The sequence below is a fragment of the Leguminivora glycinivorella genome, chromosome 4, assembly GCF_023078275.1.
Source record: "Leguminivora glycinivorella isolate SPB_JAAS2020 chromosome 4, LegGlyc_1.1, whole genome shotgun sequence".
Lineage (NCBI taxonomy): Eukaryota > Metazoa > Arthropoda > Insecta > Lepidoptera > Tortricidae > Leguminivora > Leguminivora glycinivorella.
The window spans coordinates 28112915-28139536 of NC_062974.1; the positions used below are offsets into that span (position 1 = coordinate 28112915).

At 39.9% G+C, this 26622-nt stretch overlaps 2 protein-coding genes across 2 annotated transcripts; one reads left to right on the forward strand and one right to left on the reverse strand.

Annotated features, from left to right (window-relative positions):
• Positions 1-1228: 1228 nt before the first annotated feature.
• LOC125225045 (carboxypeptidase N subunit 2-like) lies at positions 1229-21847 on the forward strand. The gene is made up of 3 exons (XM_048128552.1): positions 1229-1279; positions 17012-17409; positions 19682-21847. Exons 2-3 carry the CDS (start codon positions 17036-17038, stop codon positions 21531-21533), a joined length of 2226 nt encoding a protein of 741 aa, XP_047984509.1. The 5' UTR covers positions 1229-1279; positions 17012-17035; the 3' UTR covers positions 21534-21847.
• A 2194-nt stretch (positions 21848-24041) lies between these two features.
• LOC125225561 lies at positions 24042-25263 on the reverse strand. Its single transcript, XM_048129319.1, has 2 exons — positions 25095-25263; positions 24042-24341 (listed from the first exon to the last, which is right to left on the reverse strand). Exons 1-2 carry the CDS (start codon positions 25257-25259, stop codon positions 24042-24044), a joined length of 465 nt encoding a protein of 154 aa, XP_047985276.1. The 5' UTR covers positions 25260-25263.
• Between the last annotated feature and the right edge of the window lie 1359 nt (positions 25264-26622).

The window sequence follows — 26622 nt, forward strand, 5'->3', positions numbered from 1 at the left end:
TAGCATTGTAATCACAACACAAAAAAAGTAAACAAATTATGTAAATTATTAAGCTGCAATAATTGTATTATACGTGCGTAATTTGTTTGTAAGTAGCACAAGTTTATTAATTGGATCAACGCCTAATGCAATTAGCTAGCAACGTTGGACTAGAAGGCAAATGTGCCATGAAATAGAATAGGTACTCCTGAGGGTTTTGATAAGCTGGTGTACAGGAATACCTATGTAGTTTAGAACATTATTTTATTTTACTTGCATTAAAATACATGAACACCCTAATCTCTTAGCTTTTGAAACATACATATTTAAGCTGTTCTGGAATCCAAAGAATCTCTTTAGACTTTATATCTTGTAGAGATGTGGATGTTTTACAGTTACTTCGCAATGTCAGACACAAGTGACTAATAAGGACTGCTAATCCTCATTCATCATTAAGTACTGTCCGATATCAATGTCAACTACATATTAGTGCTAACTTTTCAATGATTTCTTATGTTTTCCAGACCGATATACCACAATCAAACCTTCCAGAATATAGCGAACTCCCGTCATAAATGCCGGCAACGTATTTACAAGTCATACAATTCCTTTGTTGCGGGTGTCTATGATCGATGATAATCGCTTTACCGTCAACCGTCTGCTCATTTGGCTCTTAAGTCATAAAAAATACTTACATGTCATTTCATTAGCAATCATAGAAACAAGTCGAATATGTTCATTTGTTTCCAACATGAATATGACACTTACTGCGAGTTGTGATATCTACTCAAAGTTATAATAGTTTGATGGCATTTTCGAGAACCAGAGCGTATCATGCTCAAAGTCAAAATGCGTATGAAACATCATGCTTATAAGTAGTTACGTGCGTCCATAGATAAAACTACGAACACCGCCTACCATTAGAAGAGCGAGTTTATATTCCAATCATGCCTTCAAACCTTCAAGAAAAGAGCGTACACCCATCTTAAAGGCCAGCAACGCACCTCCAACCCTTCTGATGTTTCGGGTATCCATTGGCGGCAGTGATCGCTTACCACCAAGCGACCTGTCTTCTCGTTTGCCTCCTATCGCATAAAAAACCTATTAACGAAACCAAACATCAACCGTAATTTGCATTGCAACTAGCCCAATGCATTATTAAAACCACTACATATTACCCTTACATTACCTCAGCACCCACGTGCCCCATAAAAACATAAACATATCGATTCAACACATCACTAGTCTAGTCTGCCTCCGCCTCAGTACCCAACTGGCGCGACATCGGTCAGCACGTCATGTAAGTCAGCTTTACTTTATTTTTCTAAATTGCACCGGATTTTACCGATTCGGAACGCGCCCAATTGCGCGTATTTCAGGGTCGCTCTGGTACTCATACTCATTTATGTATAATATTGTTACATATTACACGTCACAATTGATTTAGGTACATAATTATTATATGGTATATTAAAATTAAAATTATTATATTAGTGGTACATTTATTAGGGGTTTTTTTTTTAATTGTGCACGTGACTTTCCTGTAATAGTTTGTGGGTCAGTGTTTTTTTGTGCAACTTTTGTGTTGTGATTAGCGTCTGAGGAGTATTGTTGTAAAGTCGTAATAACATCTAGAATAACTATACCTACCTATATCATTTATTTAAAACCTATAAGTATTTACAGCCGACTAAGCAGATTAGTGTTAACTCAGTAACATAACATTTTAGTTTGCGGTACGTGTGTATGCTCAATTTCTCATTACTTAATAACTGTTCACCTTAAACATCGTTTAATTTATTTATTTATTTAAACTATTTTGCACAAATTTACAAAAAAAGAGTACAAATGGCGGACTTAACAGTCAACCATTGGGCTAAACAGAAAGCTTAGTTTGGTGCAGGATTTTAAAAATTAAATAAGAAAACACAGGTCAGTATTCATACTTATCGCAATAAACCTACTTATATACATATAATAAATACATATTCAGAATAAAATAAAATATATGTTAAACACAAATATATATTATACATAAATATATATTATACATACATATATATAATAATTTCGTACCTAGTGTGAGACATAATACAAATACTTAGTCACGAATGTTTTCAAATAGATGCTTACGCAACTTGGTTTTAAACGTAAGTTTGCTCTGAGATTGTCTGATAGGCAAAGGGAGAGCATTCCACAGACGAATCGCTTGACAGGTAAATGAGTCTGACAAGAAGCCAGTCCGATGTGGGAGTACAGCTAGCTTGAGAGTACGAGAGTCACGAAGTACACAACCGGGGCGGGCTCTTATAAACTCAAATTTGGTCCTGAGATAAGTGGGTGCTGCTGGATCAAATAAAATTGAATACAGGGTACATAAGATTCGCAATGACCTGCGTTCACGAATTGGGAGTCATTGAAGTAATCAAGTTTTTAGCGGTTTTGTTAATACCGGCAAAATGTGCGCGCTTTCCAAACCGTTGGTCTTGGGTCGTTGGGGTGTTTTCGGGGTTCGATCCCTTTTACTAGAAAATAAACTTGTGTGTGCTTAAACTATTATTTAAATATTTACTTATCATTATCACAGGGTACCTAAGTAAAAAGATATACAGTCGAGTTCATAAATATGTGTACATTTTTTCACCTTATTGCTACGAGTTAAAGTGAGGAAATGTACAGATATTTATGAACTCGACTGTACCACTTGTGCTTTTTATGTCATACTTTAAATCCTTTAATTAATATTTTAGAGAGAAAACGATTGTACTTAAATTACTAGCATTAACTAATAATAACCACGCAAAAAAATCTAGCGACCTTTCCTCACCATAATCAAGAAGACAAGGCGACGTAATGACCTGTGCATTCGTAGCATTGCTTAATGCAGTTACTAACAACACCCGCTAATTACTAATTATGTACTGCTTACCTTAGCTGTGCTTTAATTAGATAACTGTCTTGCCATGGACTGGGGTTAACTGTCCCGCATGTGTAGATTTTTTATGTCAAGATCATTTAGTTAATCTTTTGTACGATAGTAGGAGTGAGGGCACCTACCAGAAACCTTGCTGTGATAAAAAAGCTCTTAAAAGACAAACATGAATTTGTAAATAGTAGACAAAAGGTCCTAAATATCACCATATACACCTAGGAATTTTAGGATCATTTCAAATAAATCATGTTAATAATATTTTACTTATGAAATAAAACTATGGAAACGGATTAAATCGCGTATAATGAATTTAAAATTCATCCCGACGTTTCGAACTCTTTACAGCGTCAACGGGTGACTGAGGAAAAATTACAATGTGCAAAAGCTACCCACATACAAGAAATATTAACGAACCATGACCACAAATAATATAGATTTCTAAGGCAGGTTCACACACTATTAATAAAGCTACTAGCTACTTATACAATATTAAAAAAAAATATATTACTATGTTAAAAAACCGGCCAAGACCGTGTCGGGCCACGCTCAGTGTAGGGTTCCGTAGTTTTCCGTATTTTTCTCAAAAACTACTAAACCTATCAAGTTCAAAACAATTTTCCTAGAAAGTCTTTATAAAGTTCTACTTTTGTGATTTTTTTCATATTTTTTAAACTTATGGTTCAAAAGTTAGAGGGGGGGGGACGCACTTTTTTTTCCTTTAGGAGCGATTATTTCCGAAAATATTAATATTATCAAAAAACCGGCCAAGAGCGTGTCGGGCCACGCTCAGTGTAGGGTTCCGTAGTTTTCCAAGTTTTTCTCAAAAACTACTGAAACAATCGAGTTCAAAACAATTTTCCTAGAAAGTTTTTATAAAGTTCTACTTTTGTGATTTTTTTCATATTTTTTAAACCTATGGTTCAAAAGTTAGAGGGGGGGGGACGCACTTTTTTTTCCTTTACGAGCGATTATTTCCGAAAATATAAATATTATCAAAAAATGATCTTAGTAAACCCTTATTCATTTTTAAATACCTATCCAACAATATATCACACGTTGGGGTTGGAATGAAAAAAAAAATCAGCCCCCACTTTACATGTAGGGGGGGTACCCTAATAAAACATTTTTTCCATTTTTTATTTTTGCACTTTGTTGGCGTGATTGATATACATATTGGTACCAAATTTCAGCTTTCTAGTGCAAACGGTTACTGAGATTATCCGCGGACGGACGGACGGACGGACGGACGGACGGACGGACGGACGGACGGACGGACGGACAGACAGACATGGCGAAACTATAAGGGTTCCTAGTTGACTACGGAACCCTAAAAACGATCTTAGTAAACCCTTATTCATTTTTAAATACCTATCCAACAATATATCACACGTTGGGGTTGGAATGAAAAAAAATATCAGACCCCACTTTACATGTAGGGGGGGTACCCTAATAAAACAATTTTTTCCATTTTTTATTTTTGCACTTTGTTGGCGTGATTGATATACATATTGTTACCAAATTTCAGTTTTCTAGTGCTAACGGTTACTGAGATTATCCGCGGACGGACGGACGGACGGACGGACGGACGGACGGACGGACGGACGGACGGACGGACGGACGGACGGACGGACGGACGGACAGACAGACATGGCGAAACTATAAGGGTTCCTAGTTGACCACGGAACCCTAAAAATAATAAATATTTTACTTGTTATTTGAAATAGCGTGATAAGAGAGAAGTGTGGAGTGGATGTAGATGTGGTGAGTTGGTGACAAAGATTGAGATGGGTATGTTGAGGTGGTTCGGGCATGTAGAGAGGATAGATGAGAGGAGATTAACGAAGAAAGTATATAAAAACCGGCCAAGAGCGTGTCGGGCCACGCTCAGTGTAGGGTTCCGTAGTTTTTCGTATTTTTCTCAAAAACTACTGAACCTTTCAAGTTCAAAACAATTTTCCTAGAAAGTCTTTATAAAGTTCTACTTTTGTGATTTTTTTCATATTTTTTAAACATATGGTTCAAAAGTTAGAGGGGGGGGGACGCACTTTTTTTTCCTTTAGGAGCGATTATTTCCGAAAATATTAATATTATCAAAAAACGATCTTAGTAAACCCTTATTCATTTTTTAATACCTATCCAACAATATATCACACGTTGGGGTTGGAATAGTAAAGTAAAAAGTAAAGTAAAAAGTAAAGTAAAAAATCGTTTATTGTTGCACATAAACACAAAGTCATTTGTTACAAAAGATAGGTAAAATTTACATCCATTTGTGCATATCCTAATTATTGTTAACACAAGTTTCCAGGGGTCCCCGCACTAGGCTAGGCCTGTACCGCGGGAGACCTGTATTGCATTTAAAATATGTCATGAAAGTTAGAAAAACAAGTTAGCTATATAATTAAAGTACAGTGTAAACAATGATTAAACATTGATTCTGTTGTCTAAAGTATTACAGTTTACAGAAGTTATTTTATACTATGGGTATAATTAAGTTATTACTAAATTACCTATTGAAGTAAGTTTTCAGTTTCATGGAAGTCTGTTGACAGTAGTTAGAAAATTAGAAAAAACACAGTAACTATATAATTAAAAGTACAGTGTGAACAGTTATTAAACATTGATTCTGTTGCCCAAAATATTACAGTTTGCAGAAGTTATTTTATAGTATGGTTATAGTTAAAATTATTGTTAAATTTATTGTTAAATTACCTATTGAAGTAAGTTTTCAGTTTCATGGTAGTCAAGTGACAGTAACCATTTGCAAAGAATACGTTTAGCCTCCGATACCGTGCAACGTATCAGCCCGGTTTGCAGCTTTACGACAGTATTGTAGATTTTATAGCTTAAAACATCACCGAGGCGTCTGCCAAAAGCAGTGTTAACTGATGAGATGGGTAATCTAAAGATGCGTTTTGAGATCAGTTCGGAATAATTATCCAGCTTAGACGCGAATCTGTGCATAGAGAGGCAGACTTTGTGGATATAAAGCTGACGGACTGTAAAGACTTGGGCATCTGCGTAAAGACTTTTTGTTTCATATCTATAGGGCTTTTTGAGCATAACTTTCAGGACAGAGCGTTGGGCTCTCTCAACAACTAACATATAGGTTTTGGCAGCGCAGCCCCAGACTGATATCGCGTAAGTAATTGTAGACTGACACAGAGATATGTAAATGTTTTTTAAGAGAGTTGGATCCGCGGAGTGCCGGAGTTTCTTGAAGATGTATATTGTTTTACGGACTCTTTTAGAAAGACAGGAGATGTGACTTTTGAAGTTTAAATTTTCATCGATAAGCAAACCTAGATACTTCATAACTTTTGTACGACTTATGGTCTCACAAGAACAGGAGCGGACGTCTGTATCTGTACAAGAATGGATTTTAATTGCTAATGTTGGATCAGGAGGTCTAGAAGCGGCGGTTTTATGGAAACAAACAAATTTGGTTTTTTTACTGTTTAGTGTTAGCAGATTGTTACGAAACCAGCCTGCAGCACGGCTCATACCTTTTTCTGCCAAGGCAAGGACGCCATCCCAACTATTATCATTAAAGAGGATTACTGTGTCATCCGCGTAGCAAATAATTTCGGCTTTGGGGAGGTTAAGGTAGTGTATGTCATTTATATAGATCAGAAATAAAGTGGGACCCAACACACTACCCTGGGGAACTCCAAAGTCTAGACTATCCAACCCGCTCTTGAGAGAATCCACTTTGACTAGTTGTTTTCTGTTAGTTAAATAGCTGTCGAACCAGGCCAGTGACACGCCGCGAATTCCTATTGTCTCGAGCTTTCGCAGCAATATTGGTTTCGACACCGTGTCAAAGGCTTTGGCCAAGTCCAAAAAGACCCCAATACAATTAATGTTATTATCCAAATAGTTTGATATAAGTTTAACTAAAAGTGTGATGGCATCTTCAGTTGATTTTTGCGATCGGAAACCGTATTGCCTATCAGATAATGCGCGGTTCTTCTCTAAAAATTTAACAAGTCTGTTATTTACAAGTTTTTCTAAAATTTTAGATAAGACACTAAGCAAAGATATGGGTCTATAGTTACCAGGTGAAAAATAAAATCAGCCCCCACTTTACATGTAGGCCCCCCTACCCTAATAAAACATTTTTTCCCATTTTTAGGGTTCCGTAGTCAACTAGGAACCCTTATAGTTTCGCCATGTCTGTCTGTCCGTCCGTCCGTCCGTCCGTCCGTCCGTCCGTCCGCGGATAATCTCAGTAACCGTTAGCACTAGAAAGCTGAAATTTGGTACCAATGTGTATATCAGTCACGCCAACAAAGTGCAAAAATAAAAAATGGAAAAAAATGTTTTATTAGGGTACTCCCCCTACATGTAAAGTGGGGGCTGATTTTTTTTTGCATTCCAACCCCAACGTGTGATATATTGTTGGATAGGTATTTAAAAATGAATAAGGGTTTACTAAGATCGTTTTTTGATAATATTAATATTTTTGGAAATAATCGCTCCTAAAGGAAAAAAAAGTGCGTCCCCCCCCCTCTAACTTTTGAACCATATGTTTAAAAAATATGAAAAAAATCACAAAAGTAGAACTTTATAAAGACTTTCTAGGAAAATTGTTTTGAACTTGATAGGTTCAGTAGTTTTTGAGAAAAATACGGAAAACTACGGAACCCTACACTGAGCGTGGCCCGACACGCTCTTGGCCGGTTTTTTATTTTTGTACTTTGTTGGCGTGATTGATATACATATTGGTACAAAATTTCAGCTTTCTAGTGCTTACGGTTACTGAGATTATCCGCGGACGGACGGACGGACGGACGGACGGACGGACGGACGGACGGACGGACGGACGGACGGACAGACAGACATGGCGAAACTATAAGGGTTCCTAGTTGACTACGGAACCCTAAAAAAGAGTGGAAGGGTCAGTTGGAAGTGGAAGACCTAGGCGAACTTTTCTTGTTCAAATCGGGGAAATATTGCAAAAAGGCCAGGTCAGAAGTACCTCGAAACCGACGGGCGTGTATGAGAAACTTTATGAAAGTGTGTGAAGCGAAAGTGGTTTGTCAGGATCGTAGTAAATGGAAATCCGTGATCTCTGCCTACCCCTCTGGGAAACAGGCGTGATTGTATGTATGTATGTATTTGGTATTCATCCATCCGGCTCGAAGGACCACTATGACCAGTGAATATTTAGATTATTTACGAATATGTAACCTAACCATGCATGCGGTCAATGCCCTACTTAGGATCAATTTTCGTCTTCCTCCTTAATTTAAAGCAAATCAAAATAGGTAGGTATCTGTTTATCTATCTCTTGATATAAGTAAATACGTAGACGAACTAATATCGCAGTGATTCGCAGTAGGCCATCGTGAGCTCTAATTAATTTATTATGTCATTCTTTGACTTGTACGTTTTTTTCAGAATTTACACTAGATGGGGTTTTCAGTAAGTTCCTAAAGATTTTTTAACAGGTATAGGAACTTACATTACAGTAAGTTTTTACGTTTGCGCAGATTTCAGCGCTAATAAATTTTGCAGATCCGACCCAGTTTGTCTATTGATTTTAGGTAACCCCAGTAAAACCACAGAATATATAATAGTACAAGTACAGAAGGCCCACTGCTTTGAAGTTCACGAAATGCCGCCTTTTTAAATGCCTACAAAATGATTACAAAGAAACGAGCCGCACGTGCGCAGCGTCGGACGTTAGGGTTGCCTATGGATTAAAAAATAATAATACTCAAATAAAATGTTATGTTATTATATTCAAGTCTTGGGTACTTTCTAGGTATATATACAGTATTTATATATTTTTGTTTAAGTCCCAACGTCACAAGCCTGATTGAACGTTTCCGTGGGGCATAAATGACATAGTCAATAGTAGATCTGTGTAATATTGTCCTATTTTATTCATGATGTTTATTTAACTAAGCATTATTAGCCATTCCACACGCGGATATCGCATATGAACCTTTAAAAAAACTCGCGACGTATAGTAACAATAGAAAAACACTGCGAACGTGCGTTCCGTGAGAATTCGAGCCACCCCTGATTAGGCCGCGAACTCGCGGCCGCCCGCATGTACTTGTAGCGCGGCTATGGAATCGCGGAGTGAGCCGCCCCTGGTAAAACTAAAAACCCTCTCTAGATATTTATCTAGAAAAAGTGGTGATTCTGTTTATTAAATTGTTTCATTTTCAATGTGAAAGCGTTATTCTTGTATATTTTATTACGTACTAGTATTACGCATTACAATCATTCTGAATATTTCCCTATTGTTGTTTTTTTTAATGTGATCCTTATCCAATTGAGTCAGTTGAAAGTTCTCGAATATCCATTACAGGACCCTCTGGTCTAGACACCCCATTACGATCTGGAGCTGATCCATCATACCGTAATGAGGAAGTCTTGTCCCAATAAAACGACAGACAAACTTGTGCGAATCTCGACCCACGGCCCGCCTCGTCCAAGTTATAGTGCTTTCTAAAACGACGTATGTGAATTGGTGTAGTGTCGTCAAATTCTGGAATACGATTTTGTGGTTCAAAGGCAATGGGTTTCCCTGGATCAGTGTCGAATTAGGCCAGATTAGATGTAACAGCTCTAGGAGTTACTGGCTCCTAACTACAGGCTACCGTGATTGGCATACCTTTAGGTTCGTACGTATTTGACGTGCTTCCCATCGAAATAGTAGGTATTAAAAATCATGGGACAGGGGAGGAGAGTTCGGACATCTACGAGTGAAGCCGAATTTGCAGAAAAAATATCTTCATCAGTCGCATTGCCCGAAGTAATTAATTGTCGCGATTTCTATTGAGGTTTTGAGTGAATGATAGAGCGAGCGGTCTAGTATTTATGCTGTTTTTAATTGCACTTTATTGACATTAACATGCTGTTATGAATACGACTTTTAGCCGGAAGGTTACCGCGGGTCAATTTCATCCAGTCTCATTCAAAATTGTTATTTATCTCGTCTGGTTTTCACATACGTCTGTTACTTCCAACGAGGAAGGCATTGTGACGCATTCTGTCGGCAATTTTCTTGATTTTTTTCTCGAAATGCATCAACGATTGCATGACTCATCTGACCTACGTAGTTCTTTTGTACTTCCCTTGTGTGACGTCAATCGTAATATCATAACATAATGAATGAAATGAAATGAAATGAAATATTTATTTTCCAAGTAGGCATATTACAATGCGCTTATGAACGTCAAATAAAACTACGCCGGCTCTAACCCTACGCCTCAGCCTCGAGAAGATTTCAGTCCCCCCTCAGTTGGAGGAGGGTATCCACTATGGGACCGGCAAGAAACTCGGCGGGCCACTTCTTTTCAAAACATTACATCTTATAATTAACATGCATTAAAAAAACAAGATACAATTTAATAAGCAAAAGTATTCATAAAAAAAAATATATTAACACAAGAAATTATACAAAGTACAAAGCTATTATGATTATCAATAAGAGATGTTAGAGATGTATAGAGTCTCTAAGTGTCAAAGTACATCTAAAAAAATTATACATGAAGAAAAAAAAACGAATAACTAAAATAACTTTAGAGTTGTAAAAGACTCTTGTTGTCTCAAGCAAAGGAAAAATATATATATATATATATATATGGTCTCCAAGAGTCAGAAAGAAAATAAACAAACAAGGACCGAACAGAGTGCCTCAACGTAATCTCATTCAAAATTAATGTTACATAGAATAGCATAGCCCCTATTAGCTGAAACAGACCGGTCTTCACAAACAGCACCCGTTCACGAATATGGCGCGCAATCGCATCTCAGAATGGAAGTAAAACTACCTACTTACCCGTCCACTTGCTACGAGTGTCCTATCTTAGGGTTTTCACAAATCTCTCGACGTGGAATCGGCTTTCGCCGACCAAAAATCGTACGTTATCAACTTAGGCCGGCAACAGAGTCTGAAAAATTCATAATCTGAATTTGGATTATGATTTTTTCAGACTGTCTGTGGCGTGCCTTATCATGAACATGGTTTACTGACGATTCGCCAAAAAACGTTTCCCAAAGTTTCACATCCCAAACTATTATTCCCAAATTATCATTTCCCAAATAAACGTTTGGCAAAACAACTTATCGCAAATTGACATTTAGCAAAACTTTTTTTGGCAAGTATTTGTTTCCCAAAATATTTACTTGGTCAAATTTCATTTTACCAAATATTATTTAGTCAAAGGTATTGTTAGGCAAAATTTCCATTTCCCAATATATTGTAATTAAATGGCGCACTAGAAATTTGTTTGTTGATTTTATACTTTGTGTCCAAGATTTGTGTGAAATAATGTGTATGTCGTACTTTTTTTCCTCCTGCTGCAAATGTCAAGGAGGACATTTTCACTTACATGTCCGGATACATTTTATTAAAAAGAAACCTCATGTTTTCAAGACCATTATGTTCTATTAATTTTTAATTACTTTAAAAAGCCATTTCCGGTTTGCTCAAATGCTCACTGTCAACCTAACACGCTCCTCCTCGCTTCGCTCGTCGTCGCACCTAAACTGACCCTGTCGCACACGAGTTTTCTGTTACAATACTAATAAAATGATTACATTACATTTATGCCTAGTAATATTTATTGTCAAACATTTTTTGACAAAAATAAAGTTGAGCAAACTTTTCTTGTCCAACTGAAGCCTTGGGAATAAAACTGAAATTATCATTTGACAATTTTAAGTTAAATTTGGTAAAAAAAATCTTCGGTAAATTAAATTAATCCCGTAGAAATGAAAATGCAAATTTATGCCTAAATATTTTCGAAATTTGCGATGTGAAATTTTGACCAAACATGTTTTTGGGATATAAGTTTTGCCATTAAAAACGTTTGCGAAATAAAGTTTTGTCTAAGTAAAATTTGACAGTAAAATTGTGCCAAATGATAATTTGACCAAACAAATTCATTGCGAAACATACCTTTGCCAAACAATACTTTGGGAAATGAAACTATTGCGATATGATTATTGGGAAATGAAATTTGACGAAACGTTTTTTGGCGAAACGGCAGGACACCCATGAACATGCGTACGGCTGCGTTCAGCGACGACGTGTATAGCGTAACCATTTTTCTGCGTCTTCAGCTCTTCACACTAACGAGCGGTTTTTGGTCGGCTAGAGTTTAGAGAAACCCTCAAAGGCCAGCAATTCTGAAAAAGTTTTTACTTACCTACGTAGTTTTGAGTAAGTCGCGTGCACCCATATTATGACATACATGTCAACGCAATGAAAAAAGTGCATAATTATGGTAAGAGCACCCATACCCAAACGTGACGCCATAACCTTACCTAATGTGTGTATTCGGGCAGAGGACATGCAGTGCAGATGCACCGAGGCCACTAGTCATACTTGTTATGGAGAATTTTTGGCCAAAAGCTGCACTTTTGGATGGAAGCAAGCCGCTTTGCATGGTGATAGTAGACATCATAGTAAACGATTTTTTCCGAGGATATCGAAATTTTATCCCTTAGGAAGCCGAGCGTAGCGAGGTGTTTTATGAAAATTAAAAAAATTCTATCTTTTTATTGTATCGTCCGATTTTGACAAAACGTATCTCAAATGAAAGGTATTGATTTGTGTAATTTAAAAAAAATACAAAAAAAAAATTTGAAAGAAAAGTAAGAAAAAATAAAAAAAGTAAATTTACGTCTCGCACTGAATAACTTCAAAGAATGACAGACAAAATGTACAATGTCGATATACGAGTTTTTTTTAATCGAAGACAGATAAATATTTAGTTGAAAACTGAAGACCGCATCGAAATCAGATTAGCATTTTTTAAGATACAAGTTGCCAAAGTTGGGAAAGATCGCTTTATATGGCCACTTTGAAATTCCTTAGCCAGAAAGTCAGAAACATTATATTTTTCTTACAGTTAAAAGTATGCATAGGTAATAGACATCATTATAAACATTTTTTTACAAGGATATAAAAATTTCATTCCTTAGAAACCCTTAGAAAGACGATCCAATAAAAAAAACTGCCTTTTTTTGTTTTTCGTAACAGACATCGCTACGCTCGGCTTTCCAAGGGATGAAGTGACCTAAAGCACAGTGTGCAAACTACATTTAACTGTCATCGATCGAGCTCAGAATACTGCGATGGTTAATTGAAAAAGGCGCAAAAGTTGTAGGGGTTGGAAGCGTTTATTTATATTTATAAGACACCCTGACATCAAACTTTTATATATATTAAACGGATAGATTGACGCTTAGTTAAAGCACGCTACAGAATACCACAGAATATATAAAAGTACAAGTATGGAAAGGTAGTGGTTAAACTAAGTATAAGCACAGGCACTTATTACCTGATAAATTGATAAATCCTTCATTGAGGTAAAGTTAAGCAAACTGAGATGAGTTGCTGTTTGGCAGTGGTCATGGGAGTATTGGTAACATATCCCAGGAATTGCTTTTTGGCACTACTTAGTTTTGACTAGCCCGGTTACCTCAAAATGTTTTCTTGGCCGGAAAGCCTAGCTTCCAACCTACAACTAAAGAGAAGAACATAATCCTCTAGAATGAAAAGCGCTCGCTTTCTTACTTTCTCGTGTAAGCGAATTAAAGTTTTAAATAAAGTTTATTAAATTCTATAGTTAATATTGTTTGTCTTGTTTGTTTTATCTATTTAAGTATGTATATCATCGCTTAGCACCCATAGTACAAGCTTTGCTTAGTTTGGGGCTAAGTCGATCTGTGTAATAAGGTGTCCCCAATATTTATTTATTTTATTTATAAACTCTATTTATATCAAAACACCAATGAAAGCGTCCACTGAGTCCAGTGGCGGTCAACAGCCGTAAATTCTAGAAGAGTCTGGCGCGCGCCGGCGCAGGATGGCGGCCATTACGGTCCACAACAATGGCGGCTGCGCCTTTTGTACAATGTGTTTGTGTGTAAATCAGGGCTGCCGAGTAAATGTTAACCGGTACAGTCAAGGAGACAAAGGCTAAGCGAAACGATGGCGTAATATGCGCGTAACATGACAGACTAATTATTTACAGTGTACCTAGGGTTGCCAGATCGAATTACACTAATATCGGGGCAAAAGGTTTCCGGGATTTTGTCGGGAAGTGTGTGTCGGGAACATAAAATCAAATTGGAGATTTTTCAACGCTATACACACGTGTTTCCTAGATTAAAAATCGTTTCTTTTTGTTTCACCTATATGGGTATATATCATCAAATAATTATTCTCCTTTATTTATTTTGCTTCTTAGGTTAAGCTTTTTATAATATGGATATAAAAGTAAAATACAAAATCACATACAAAACAATATAAAAAAAACATATAAACACATTATAAAAAACCTAACCTAGGGTGCCGCCAGCAGCGGGGCAGGGCCCAAGCTGCCGGTGGTTAGGGCTGCAGAGAGAGGAACCGTCGGACTATCCGCGCCGTGTCCAAGATCACCGCCTTCTGCATCTGGCCCTTGATCCAGCCACCTAGCGAGAGTCTCTTAAGATGTTGGTCGAGACTCTTCGCTATGAGACCGTTCGCTGAAACGACTATCGGAACAATGATCGTTGAATCAACATCCCACATGGCGGTTATCTCGTGAGCCAAGTCTAGGTATTTACTGGACTTGTCCTTCTCGGCTTTCACGAGATTCTCATCATGGGGGATGGTGATGTCAACGAGCACTGCCCGGCGTTGCAGTCGATCTATTATAACAATGTCAGGCTTATTGGCTACAATAGTCCTGTCAGTGATAATAGATCGATCCCAATAGAGCGTGGCACGACCATTTTCAAGAACTGGCGCAGGTAAGTACTTGTAGTACGGTACTTCGCGGTCCACAAGGCCGTATTGAAGAGCAAGTTGCTGGTGAATAATCCTGGCTACGAGATTATGTCTGTGCAAGTACTCGCCGTTAGCAAGATGAGAACAACCGGAAATGATATGCCTGAGTGACTCTCCGGGACGGCGGCATGCCCGACAAATGTCGACCGTACCGTCCTTCAGGATATATTTCCGGTAGTTGTTCGTCATCATAACTTCGTCCGCAATTGCACAGGCAAAACCCTCGGTTTCTCCGAAGAGGTCCCCGAATCGTAACCAGTTCACCGATGCGAGCAGGTCTACATCGGGTCCCGTGAGGGCCTTGTAGAACCGCCCGTGTAGCTGCTTGCTCTCCCATACCGACTTGCGGTCCGCAGTACTTAGTACCCACAGGTTTGCGCCAGTTCTCTTTCGCCAAGGAGAGCGGCGTGAGGTTTCCGTCAACTGCCACCACATCACGATGCATCCCACACTCGTTGTTAAGGAAGTAATTCCTGAGATTGTACACCTCACGGTTGTGGAGATCTTTGGCGTTTAGGAAGCCTCGACCTCCGCACTTCCGTGGGATGTACAATCTCATAACAGACGAGCGCGGGTGTAACATACGATGTGTGGTAAGCAGTGAACGGACCCTCCGATCCAGGGCGTCCAGCTCAGTCTGGGTCCACCGTAGTATGCCAAAGGAGTATGTGAGTAGAGGCATTACCCAGGCGTTAAAGGCGCGCACTTTGTTGCCTCCTGACAAAAGACTGTTAAGGACTTTTGTGAGCCGACTGAAAAAGCGCTCCTTCACCGACCGTCTAATGCCAACATCCTCAATACCCAACGACTGTGACATACCAAGGTACTTATAGGTTTCTGATTCAGAGATAGATCTGAACGACATCGTCTCAGAAAGTTGTAAATTTTCTGAATTTACAACCTCCCCCCGCTGTACATGCATGACCGCACACTTATCGACACCAAACTCCATTCTGATGGCGGTACTGAAAACTTCAGTGGTTTTCAATAGCACCATCAGGTCTTGGGTGTTTGGTGCAAATAGTTTGAGATCGTCCATATTATTATTATGATCAACAAAGTGTAATAAAGTTATTTAGGTCACCCTGTATGTTTTAATTTTCATTTCTATTAATCATTATTTTGACTTATCAGAGCGTCGGATTACTTGTTTTCCGGGAAATTTTTCATGCTTTCTGGAGTCCGAGATATTCTCATTATATACTCTAGCTGCTCTGTGAACAAACCTTATTATAAAGGGAAAAAAGTCTCGTTCCATCGTTATTGTCATAACTCTTATATTATGACCTCCTCATGTTTACGCCAAGCCTAATATTTGCGATTTAATGCTTACCTCTGACGGCCATTACGATCAAGAAATGACTAGGCATTTAGTAGACTATCTCGTCGCAATAAGGTTTAGATTAGGTGCGATCGTTGGTACGGTACGTAAATAATGCAAAGAATTGGTCGCACATGCTCTACATTTGTAGTATCAATTATCGACACACGGCTGACTCATTGAGCAGCAGTAAACATATTACTCGAACTAACACACCTTCACGAAAACAAAATAGTTCTACACGGGGATTAAAAAAAAACATTGTCTGTGTTCTTTACCTATTTTAGATTACATAAAAACTTATATTTTCGTAGGCGTTAAAAAGTAAAAGAGTTCTTCGGGGACGAAATTCTTCGGGTATAAGTTCGAATCTCACTTGTTTTTTTTCAACAATTTCATAGATTAGAGCTAAAAAAGTGATGAATATTTTTACTAGACACGCGAACCAATTAAATACCGCTTGACTACATATGATAGTAGGATGGTGATCGGTTTATTGAGTATCGAACCAATTCGTCCGGAACTCCGGAATATCGGAAATCCGTCCGGATCTAACCGGGAAGTCTACGTTATTACAATTTATGTGACAAATACATTAATGCAGCCGCTCTTTGTGCAGTCATCCGTTGCCTAAACCAACTGTTTTAGGACGTCGTGCCCAAGTCATGTACATAGACCATGCATTCTGTGGATAAAGTCGAGCCGCATTTTAAATATGTATAAGAAATCACTTGTTAGTATGAAGATGCGTACGAATGCTTTCAGCTTTCAGATACATAAGCGTCTTTATACTAACGAGCGATTTCTCATACCTACGTAAAATATGCGGTTCGATGCTGATAGATGTGACTTCACTCTGTGTGTTTTGTTTTTATAACTGATTCTTTTCTGCGAATTAGGTACAACAAAAGCGTCAGCAAACGATTTCTTTCCACATTTAATTTACATGTAAGCCTTACATCTTCTGTTTCAGTGAACATGGGACTTGACTAGCAACATGCGCCTCCCGCTCCCGATCTTGCTGACCCTGGGCGTAGCCGCCGCCTTCAACGGCGACAGCTTCGAGCTGGAATGCCCTGACGAGTGCGACTGCCACTACTTCCGTATCAACTGGGTCACAGACTGTTCCGAGAGCAACTTGACAGAAATCCCTTACGATGAACTCAGCATGAGCGTCTACATCCTAGACTTGAATGAAAACAATATCACAGATTTAAAGCCCTTTCCAAAGGATATCAAGATGAGGAGACTACAGATAGCCAATAACAAGCTGAAGAGGATTACGAGAGAAGCGTTTTCGGGATTGGATTATCTGATCGATGTGGATTTGTCCGGGAATAATATCAGCTATATTGATCCTGAGGCGTTTTTGTAAGTTAACTTTTATTTACTTATACTTGCTTATACCTTCCGCTTTTCTGTTTAATTAAACCCTTGATTCTTGCGATATCTCCTTCGATATGACGGCTGCAATACAACACTATAAGTTCTTCAAATAAGGATAGAATCATTATTGGTACAAGGCAGTTCTTGTTTACACGGTTTACACCTCATCCTTATTCAAATCAAGTGCACTCAAAATTTTAACAAGCGTATAAAGTGTTCAATATGTAATTGGAATCTTGAGGATTGCGCTCATATCCTATCCCTGTGCTTAACGTAGTAGGGTATGTGAATAATTTAGTAACTATAAGTAGGTAGGTAGTCTAAATCTTCATAAATTCAGTCTAGAAATTACGAAGGTGTTTAAACATAAAAGCCTAACCCAGTTTCAATCTCTGACGTAGGTGAGTGTGTCGTTATTAAGTGCTTACCTCAGCCACAGAGTTTATAAATCTAATAGCTTACCAAGCAATAGCGAACGTAATATTAATATATACTTACCTACAACGTTTAGGGTAGGTACATATATTTAAAATATTATTTATTATTTTTGTTATAATTGCAGTTATAATATCTGGGCTCCTATTGGTGTTACTTTAATGCATGTCCACCATGGACCACGATGACCGCTTATATGATAATGTACGATTGTCACCTTGGTTTGACCTCTTGTTTACTGTCGTTTAGGGTTCAAGGGCGAAATTGCTTGGGGCGATAAACTTTAAATTTCACATGTCACGTTTCAGATCACTGTCATGTCATAATATAATAATCTCTATAAAATTGTGAATCCATTCAACGAAATTAAATGTGACCGATGCCAATGAGGAGAATCTGATAAAAACAGTTGAGTGTTTTAACTTGACCTCACGAAGCGTGAATACCAACTACTTACCTTACCTAAGTTATAAATAAATAGTGCATATTTAAGTTGGCTACATGTACGTGTGAAACGTGCCCTCATTCCCGCCCACTTGCGGTATCCTCAAGTTTTCATGAAGCCGTGCATTTTAAATGCCGCCGTTTTTAACGAGACTGGCTGAATGTGAATTTTAATGAACGTGTCGGTTACCTACGGAAGACTTTTCATTGCTAAGTAATTAAAAAGTAAATTATATGGGTCATGTTTTCAAAGGTTTTATTACGACTTTCTGAATAGGTAACAAATTAAAAGTAAATTGCAAAGTTAATGGTTTTTCTAATTGGCACTCTGTACCAATATGTTTCAAAATATTAGAATAAATTGATATTTTGACAATACAAAAGTCTACTAGATTCACTAGACCTTTTGAAAGTGTTTCAATTTTAATGCCAGTGTACTGTGTCCTAATAAGTACCTACCTACTGTTCGCTCAAAAACTTCAAACCTCGCTCGAGAGTGGTAATTTCCTTCAAAAATATCAAAAACCCAACCAAAATTAGATCATGATTCATAACCATAATAACCTTATATCCTCCACACTGCAATACAAATCAATTATCACTCACCCGTGCACTACAATTAGCATCATGGATACCATGATATCCATAACTAACCTTTTATCCTCTGACGCCATACAGACCAATTACCAGTATTACCACCTGACTCATTGTTTACCCAAACACACAACATTTCCCACGTAGCCAGCCCTGAGCGGGCTGATGATAAAATTGTCCAATTGTTGAACTTGTCGTGCCCGCGGCAAATTGCTGCCAACTATATTAGATAATGGACGGTGCAAATTGAAATAGTCCAGGCCCATTTCCATGTTCGTACGTTGGATGAAGGATTCTTGACCGTTTTCCTGTAAGATTGGTGAGGATTGAACAGCTCTATCTAATAATACACAAAATAGAATAGTACTATTAGCCACCACAAGTTAGGAATCGCCATCTGCAAAAAAGTCGCTATAAAACTCACTAAAATATCGATAATAGTCGTTTGACTCCGTCCCCTGTAGACGTAGAAATAACCTATATATAATGTCTATATCAACATCTCATCTCATTCAAAAGCTCATGATATCATCTTTTTCATGATGGACAGGTACTAATAAAACTGATTCATAATTGCGGTTGTCCGGCAATATAAACTCACTGATGTCTGGTTTAGCGATGTAAACAAACTTACGGCGTAGTTTTTACAGATAGCAGGATCCTTAGAGGTGAATTCTTGTTAGATGCTTTGTTGATTTGATTACTCTATAGGACACTAAAATGTCCCGGTAAATTTTGTCATAACAACTCAATCATAACCACAATATTTTTTATTATATTCCAGGGACTCCCGCGGGCTGCTGAACGTGGAGCTGCAGGACAACCCGCTGGCGCCCGTCGAGGGCCCCTTCCTCGCCTCCAGTACGCTGCAGTTCCTCGACCTCAGCTCCTGCAAGCTCGCCCGCATCAACCCGCAGTTCTTCGACAACATCACAGCCCTCACCAGCCTCGACTTGTCCTACAACCCCTTGAACACTCTCGACGCCGGCATCTTCGATGTCCTCACAAGCTTGGACACCCTAAAATTAAACAACTGCAATCTTACTTCAGTCGCCGAAAACGTCTTCTCGAATCTCGTTAATCTGAAATACTTAGAGCTAGCCGGAAACATTCTAACCAACACAGACTTCACGGAACTTTTGGGCTCCTTGACGAGATTAGAGTATTTGAATTTACGAAATGCGGGCTTGACTTCGCTGTCTGAAGACACGTTCTCCAATTGCACAAACCTGGTCACACTCATTTTGGCCGACAACGAGCTACGTGACCTGGATGTTGCGGCCACGCTGGGCAGCAGCGTCGATCATTTGGAATTGTTAGACTTGTCGCACTGCAAAATAATAGGGCCGATATCTGGAGACGCTTTCGCTAATGCGACTAGACTGAAGAGTCTATATCTTTCTGGAAATCCCCTGTTTGCGCCAGATTTGGAAGAAGCTTTGGCACCCCTGCCTAGGTTAGAAAGATTGTTCTTGAGTAACTGTGGATTGCGTCGCCTTCCGTACAACTTTAACGTATTCGACAATCTAGTGGAATTGGACATTTCACACAACCCCCTTGTCAACGTGTTTGCTAAACTACTCGCACCGCTCGAAAAGCTGGAATATCTGAACATGGGTTACAGCAACTTGTCCTACATTGCCCCCGATTCGTTTTCAAATCTGACTGCAATGAAGCGACTAGTACTATCAGGCAACGACCTCATGTCTTTGGAAGCCGGACTGTTCGGTAATCTCACGCAGTTAACCACAATCGAATTGGAATTCTGCGGTCTGAAACGACCGCTGAATGCTAACGCTTTCTTTAAAAACCTCACGTACATGGACTTGAGAGAAATAAGGCTCGGAGGGAATCCGCTCGTGATACCGGCCTCGGGACCGCTGTTCCCGAAATCGTTGGCACACGTCACCGTCCTCGACCTAAGCAATTGCAACATCACGTCGCTCAACGTCGACTCTTTCAAGAATTCGGATAACATTACTGACTTAAATTTAGCCGGAAACCGGATCAGCTCCACGGAAGGCAGTCTGCTATTCCTTGACAGGTTACAGCAGTTGGAGAAAATAAACCTGAGCAACAACAACCTCACCACGATAGATCCGGAAGTGTTCGTCAATAACCCGAAGCTGCACTCGTTGAATTTGATCGGAAATCCGTTCATCTGCGACTGCAAGATCGCAGAGATGTGGGACTGGGCGAACATGATCAAGGGCGACCTGAACGTGCTCATCGGGGCCAAGAGCGCCGAGAAGGACATCGTCGTCAAAGGAAACAAGAAGAAGAAGCATTTGTACTGTAAGTACAACGAGACGCAGCTGCGAAACATGAGCTTCCCCACCAACAGAACCGTGCCGGGGAGGAGGCCTTTCTTGAAGCCACAGAAGCTGACCTACGCCAACCGAACCTGGGCCAAGTACGTGAGGGAGTCGGGCTGCGAGCCGGTCGTCAAGATCCTCCGGCCCGTCGCGCTGGTGGGCGAGGCGTTTCACAAGAATGGCTATGTATCAACAGGAGTGATCGTTCTGGCTGTGATGGCTGTCTGTCTCGGTTTCGCGACGCTGCTAATGACCATGAGATTGTTCAGAAGAAAAAATAACACGGAAGTGGGCACAGAAACAAATAGAAAGCAGAGATAGCAAAAATATTAGACTCGTTGTCAATTTAGATAGATCCGCCTGAAAACACAAATGTAGTCGGTGGGGTCTGAGGTTCATCTTTATTTTTTATACTTTCATTTTATAGTATCATTGCATTATTAACCAATTACCAAATGGTCTCTCTAGCACGTCCACAAAATGAAGCAATTTATGATTTCAACTAGTCAGACGAACTAATATCTCGTACAATAGACGATAGAATAGTAGTTTTTGTTTTATTAATAATGTAAAAGTAGCCTTACTTTAAGTTGCCGGACAGTATTCGCATTAATTTAATAAATAATTAGATATCCAGAAACGAATTTTACTTTTTATCCAATTTGAATAGGATACCTATCATTTATGTCCACAGAATGTTCGATTTATTTTGTAAGGTGCATTAAATTTTTAACCGACTTCAAAAAAGGAGGAGGTTCTCAATTCGACTGAATGTTTTTTTTTTTTTTTTTTTTTTTTTGTATGTATGTTACTCGATATCTCCGAGAATCGTGGACCGATTTTCAAAATTTTTTTTTTATCGAACGGGTATAACCCCGAGATGGTCCCATTGGCACCAAGTCGGGGTCTGATGATGGGATCTTGGAGAAATCGAGGGAACTCTTCAAATGTTATAGGCACATGTAATGTTTTTAGTGTATTTTTCAAAGGTAAACCAGTATTTACGCCTAATGGTAATAATTTTATGTGACTGAGCTGATGATAGAAGGTCAACTCCTCAATGGTTAGGAGTTAAAGGATAATTCTTTCACTACTGTACATATATTCGGACTGATACATATAATATCACTAGGAACCACTAAAAATCAACAAATAAATTAACTTTTTAACAAAAAATAAAACCGCCTTCAAAAAAAGCGTGTTACAAAACACGGAGAAACTAAAAAGCCACAAATAATCTTCGAATTCAGATTTCTTATCGGATTGCAATAATCTAAACATCCAAATTATAAACAAATCAATTATTTTTGGAGTCGGGGCCAGCCTGCGTATGGTTGGGTGGAGCAAACAGGAAATAGCAAGGCGACGAACAGGTCTGGTACCGACTACAAAAATAATTGATTTGTTTATAATTTGGATGTTTAGATTATTGCAATCCGATAAGAAATCTGAATTCGAAGATTATTTTTGGCTTTTTAGTTTCTCCGTGTTTTGTAACACGCTTTTTTTGAAGGCCGTTTTATTAGGGTTCCGTACCTCAAAGAGGAAAAACGGAACCCTTATAGGATCACTCGCGTGTCTGTCTGTCCCTCTGTCACAGCCGATTTCTCCAAAAGTACTGGACCGATTTACTTGAAATTTGGCACACATATGTAAACCTGTGGCCCAAAGACGGACATGTAATTTAATTAAATGAAATTTAATCACAGGGGCCACTTTTGGGGGGTAACATTGAAAATTAAAAATCAAAGTTATTAAAACTATATCGTGTTACATATCAAATGAAAGAGCATTTTATAAGCATTTGAAGTAATTAATTGAAATACGGTTGTACTCACGTTATTATATCGCTATTGCTGCGACATGTTTCGGGCCAATTCGGAGGCCCCTCTTCAGGCGTATAGGAGTTCACGCGACGGCTAGACTCCGCAAACTGAACGCGCCGCTCGCCGCTCCGCCCGCTGCGCGCGCGCTGATAGGACGGGGAAGGGGGGCGCAGAGCAGTCTGCTGCTGTAGTTGTTGTGTAGAGTTCTGGTAGCGCGGCTGTGTCGACCGATGGAGGTAAGCACACTGCACTCACTGTGTCCACACGATTGTCAAAACACATTTTCCGCTTCACATTAGGTATTACCGGTTTCCATGCTGGTGGCAACATCCAGCCTCCGTCCCGATTGAAATTAGGGCGGCGTCCGATTTCAATGGCCTCGAGAACTTTGCGTGGTACAAAACATTTCTCCCGTACCAACAACCTTGCTCTATCGAAGCGTATAAAATGGGACGCGCCGGTATCGTACGCGTGCTCTGCCACTGCGGAATTCCTGGTGTCCATGTTCTTCACGCTTCGTATGTGTTCCGACAACCTCGCGGAGACATTCCTTCCAGTCTCGCCGACATACGCTCTACCACAGTCACAAGGTATCTCGTATACCCCCGGGCTACCCAGTGGGTCCTTATCTTTAGGAGAGCGCAGCACCTGCCTTACCTTTGTGTGGGGGCGGAATATTGTCCTCATGCTAAACCTACGGCGTAATAGGCGTCCAATGGTATCCGTTACCCCTTTAATGAACGGCAAGAAAACAGGCGCTCTCTCGACCGTATGTGTTCGCCGTAACGTGCTCGCACTTGCCGCCCGCTGACTCTGTCTCCAACTGTACCCATTCTTCTCTAACACCTGCCTTACATGCTGCAGCTCGCCTTGCACGTACTGCGGGTCACAGAGCCGTAAAGCCCTGTTGATGAGAGCGCGTGGCACCGAAGACAAATGCGCAGGGTGATGGTGCGAGTCAGCTTGCAGGTACCTGTCGGTGTGTGTAGCCTTTCTATGCCCCTTAAGTATGAGTCAAAAGGCCACGTTCGTCCCGCTGCACTAAGACATCCAGAAAAGGTAGAGCCCCATTACACTCTTTCTCTATAGTGAACGTAATCTTGGGATGCTGCGCGTTCAGGTGGGCAAGTAACGGGTCTAGATCTCTGCCTGTCACTACGGCAAACACGTCGTCGACATATCGCCACCATAGCCTAGGCTTATGTGGGCAGCTCTCCAACGCTCTCTGCTCAAAATTTTCCATAAAAAGGTTAGCCACCACTGGAGCTATCGGAGAACCCATTGCGACTCCTTCTATCTGTAAGTGCTAGAAAGTAACTGCATAGTATGGAATCCACACTATCAAAAACATGTTACCTTAATCGAAAGAGTTCAAAAGTCATTTGTCCGTTACCTATACTATAAAATTCATGGTTTCTACCCTTACTTATACCCGACCCTGTTTGTGCTAGGAATGGTATCTTACCAAAGCCTTGAAATGCGTCGACGGATTGCGGTAATCAAATATTTCTTCAGGCTGATACGAGGCACTATATATAATCCTTCGTTGTTACAATATATATCGTTTAAAGTACCGCTACACATAAGAGGTACCCTCCGTCCACGCCAACGGCCGCTATTCCAGGTCGCCAACGCCGAAAACAACTTGAGCAATTCTCCCGTGTACGTGGCCTTAAATCTCGTCAACAATACTCTCCTCTATGATCCGACATTAGACCTGTTTTCGCACACGGAGTCGAGATTTCTGGCCACAGCTTCTCGTTATCTCGAATCGATCCACACGCCTACTACAATACAGTGCTAATTAAATGTTACGATTATGAGTTAATGTGCAGCGATTATTCAGACCTGCAACTATTATTATTGTTAAGTTGACAAGTAAAACATTGAATAATTGTATACTATTTATTTTAATTTTGATTGTAATTTTAAATATGATTTGAATTGTATTGAATTAATTTTAATTAGTGATATTATGACCTATAACTTTCATGTTTAGCACTATGCTGTAAATGTAAGTTGGTTGAATAAATAAACAATAAACAATAAACAATAAGTAGTATTCACCCCGCCACACAAAATATCCACTAGTGAGGCAAAACTCTATCATCTTCATGTACTCGGTGAGAGAGTCGTCGTGTTCGGCCATTCGTTTTATCAACTCTATAGTTTCCGCTACCGGTACATTAGTAAATAAGGAGGTTACATCAAAGCTCACCATTACCTCATCTTCATCAGGAAGGAGGTTACATCAAAGCTCACCATTACCTCATCTTCATCAGGAAGATGAGGTAATGGTGAGCTTTGATGTAACCTCCTTATTTACTAATGTACCGGTAGCGGAAACTATAGAGTTGATAAAACGAATGGCCGAACACGACGACTCTCTCACCGAGTACATGAAGATGATAGAGTTTTGCCTCACTAGTGGATATTTTGTGTGGCGGGGTGAATACTACTTACAGATAGAAGGAGTCGCAATGGGTTCTCCGATAGCTCCAGTGGTGGCTAACCTTTTTATGGAAAATTTTGAGCAGAGAGCGTTGGAGAGCTGCCCACATAAGCCTAGGCTATGGTGGCGATATGTCGACGACGTGTTTGCCGTAGTGACAGGCAGAGATCTAGACCCGTTACTTGCCCACCTGAACGCGCAGCATCCCAAGATTACGTTCACTATAGAGAAAGAGTGTAATGGGGCTCTACCTTTTCTGGATGTCTTAGTGCAGCGGGACGAACGTGGCCTTTTGACTCATACTTAAGGGGCATAGAAAGGCTACACACACCGACAGGTACCTGCAAGCTGACTCGCACCATCACCCTGCGCATTTGTCTTCGGTGCCACGCGCTCTCATCAACAGGGCTTTACGGCTCTGTGACCCGCAGTACGTGCAAGGCGAGCTGCAGCATGTAAGGCAGGTGTTAGAGAAGAATGGGTACAGTTGGAGACAGAGTCAGCGGGCGGCAAGTGCGAGCACGTTACGGCGAACACATACGGTCGAGAGAGCGCCTGTTTTCTTGCCGTTCATTAAAGGGGTAACGGATACCATTGGACGCCTATTACGCCGTAGGTTTAGCATGAGGACAATATTCCGCCCCCACACAAAGGTAAGGCAGGTGCTGCGCTCTCCTAAAGATAAGGACCCACTGGGTAGCCCGGGGGTATACGAGATACCTTGTGACTGTGGTAGAGCGTATGTCGGCGAGACTGGAAGGAATGTCTCCGCGAGGTTGTCGGAACACATACGAAGCGTGAAGAACATGGACACCAGGAATTCCGCAGTGGCAGAGCACGCGTACGATACCGGCGCGTCCCATTTTATACGCTTCGATAGAGCAAGGTTGTTGGTACGGGAGAAATGTTTTGTACCACGCAAAGTTCTCGAGGCCATTGAAATCGGACGCCGCCCTAATTTCAATCGGGACGGAGGCTGGATGTTGCCACCAGCATGGAAACCGGTAATACCTAATGTGAAGCGGAAAATGTGTTTTGACAATCGTGTGGACACAGTGAGTGCAGTGTGCTTACCTCCATCGGTCGACACAGCCGCGCTACCAGAACTCTACACAACAACTACAGCAGCAGA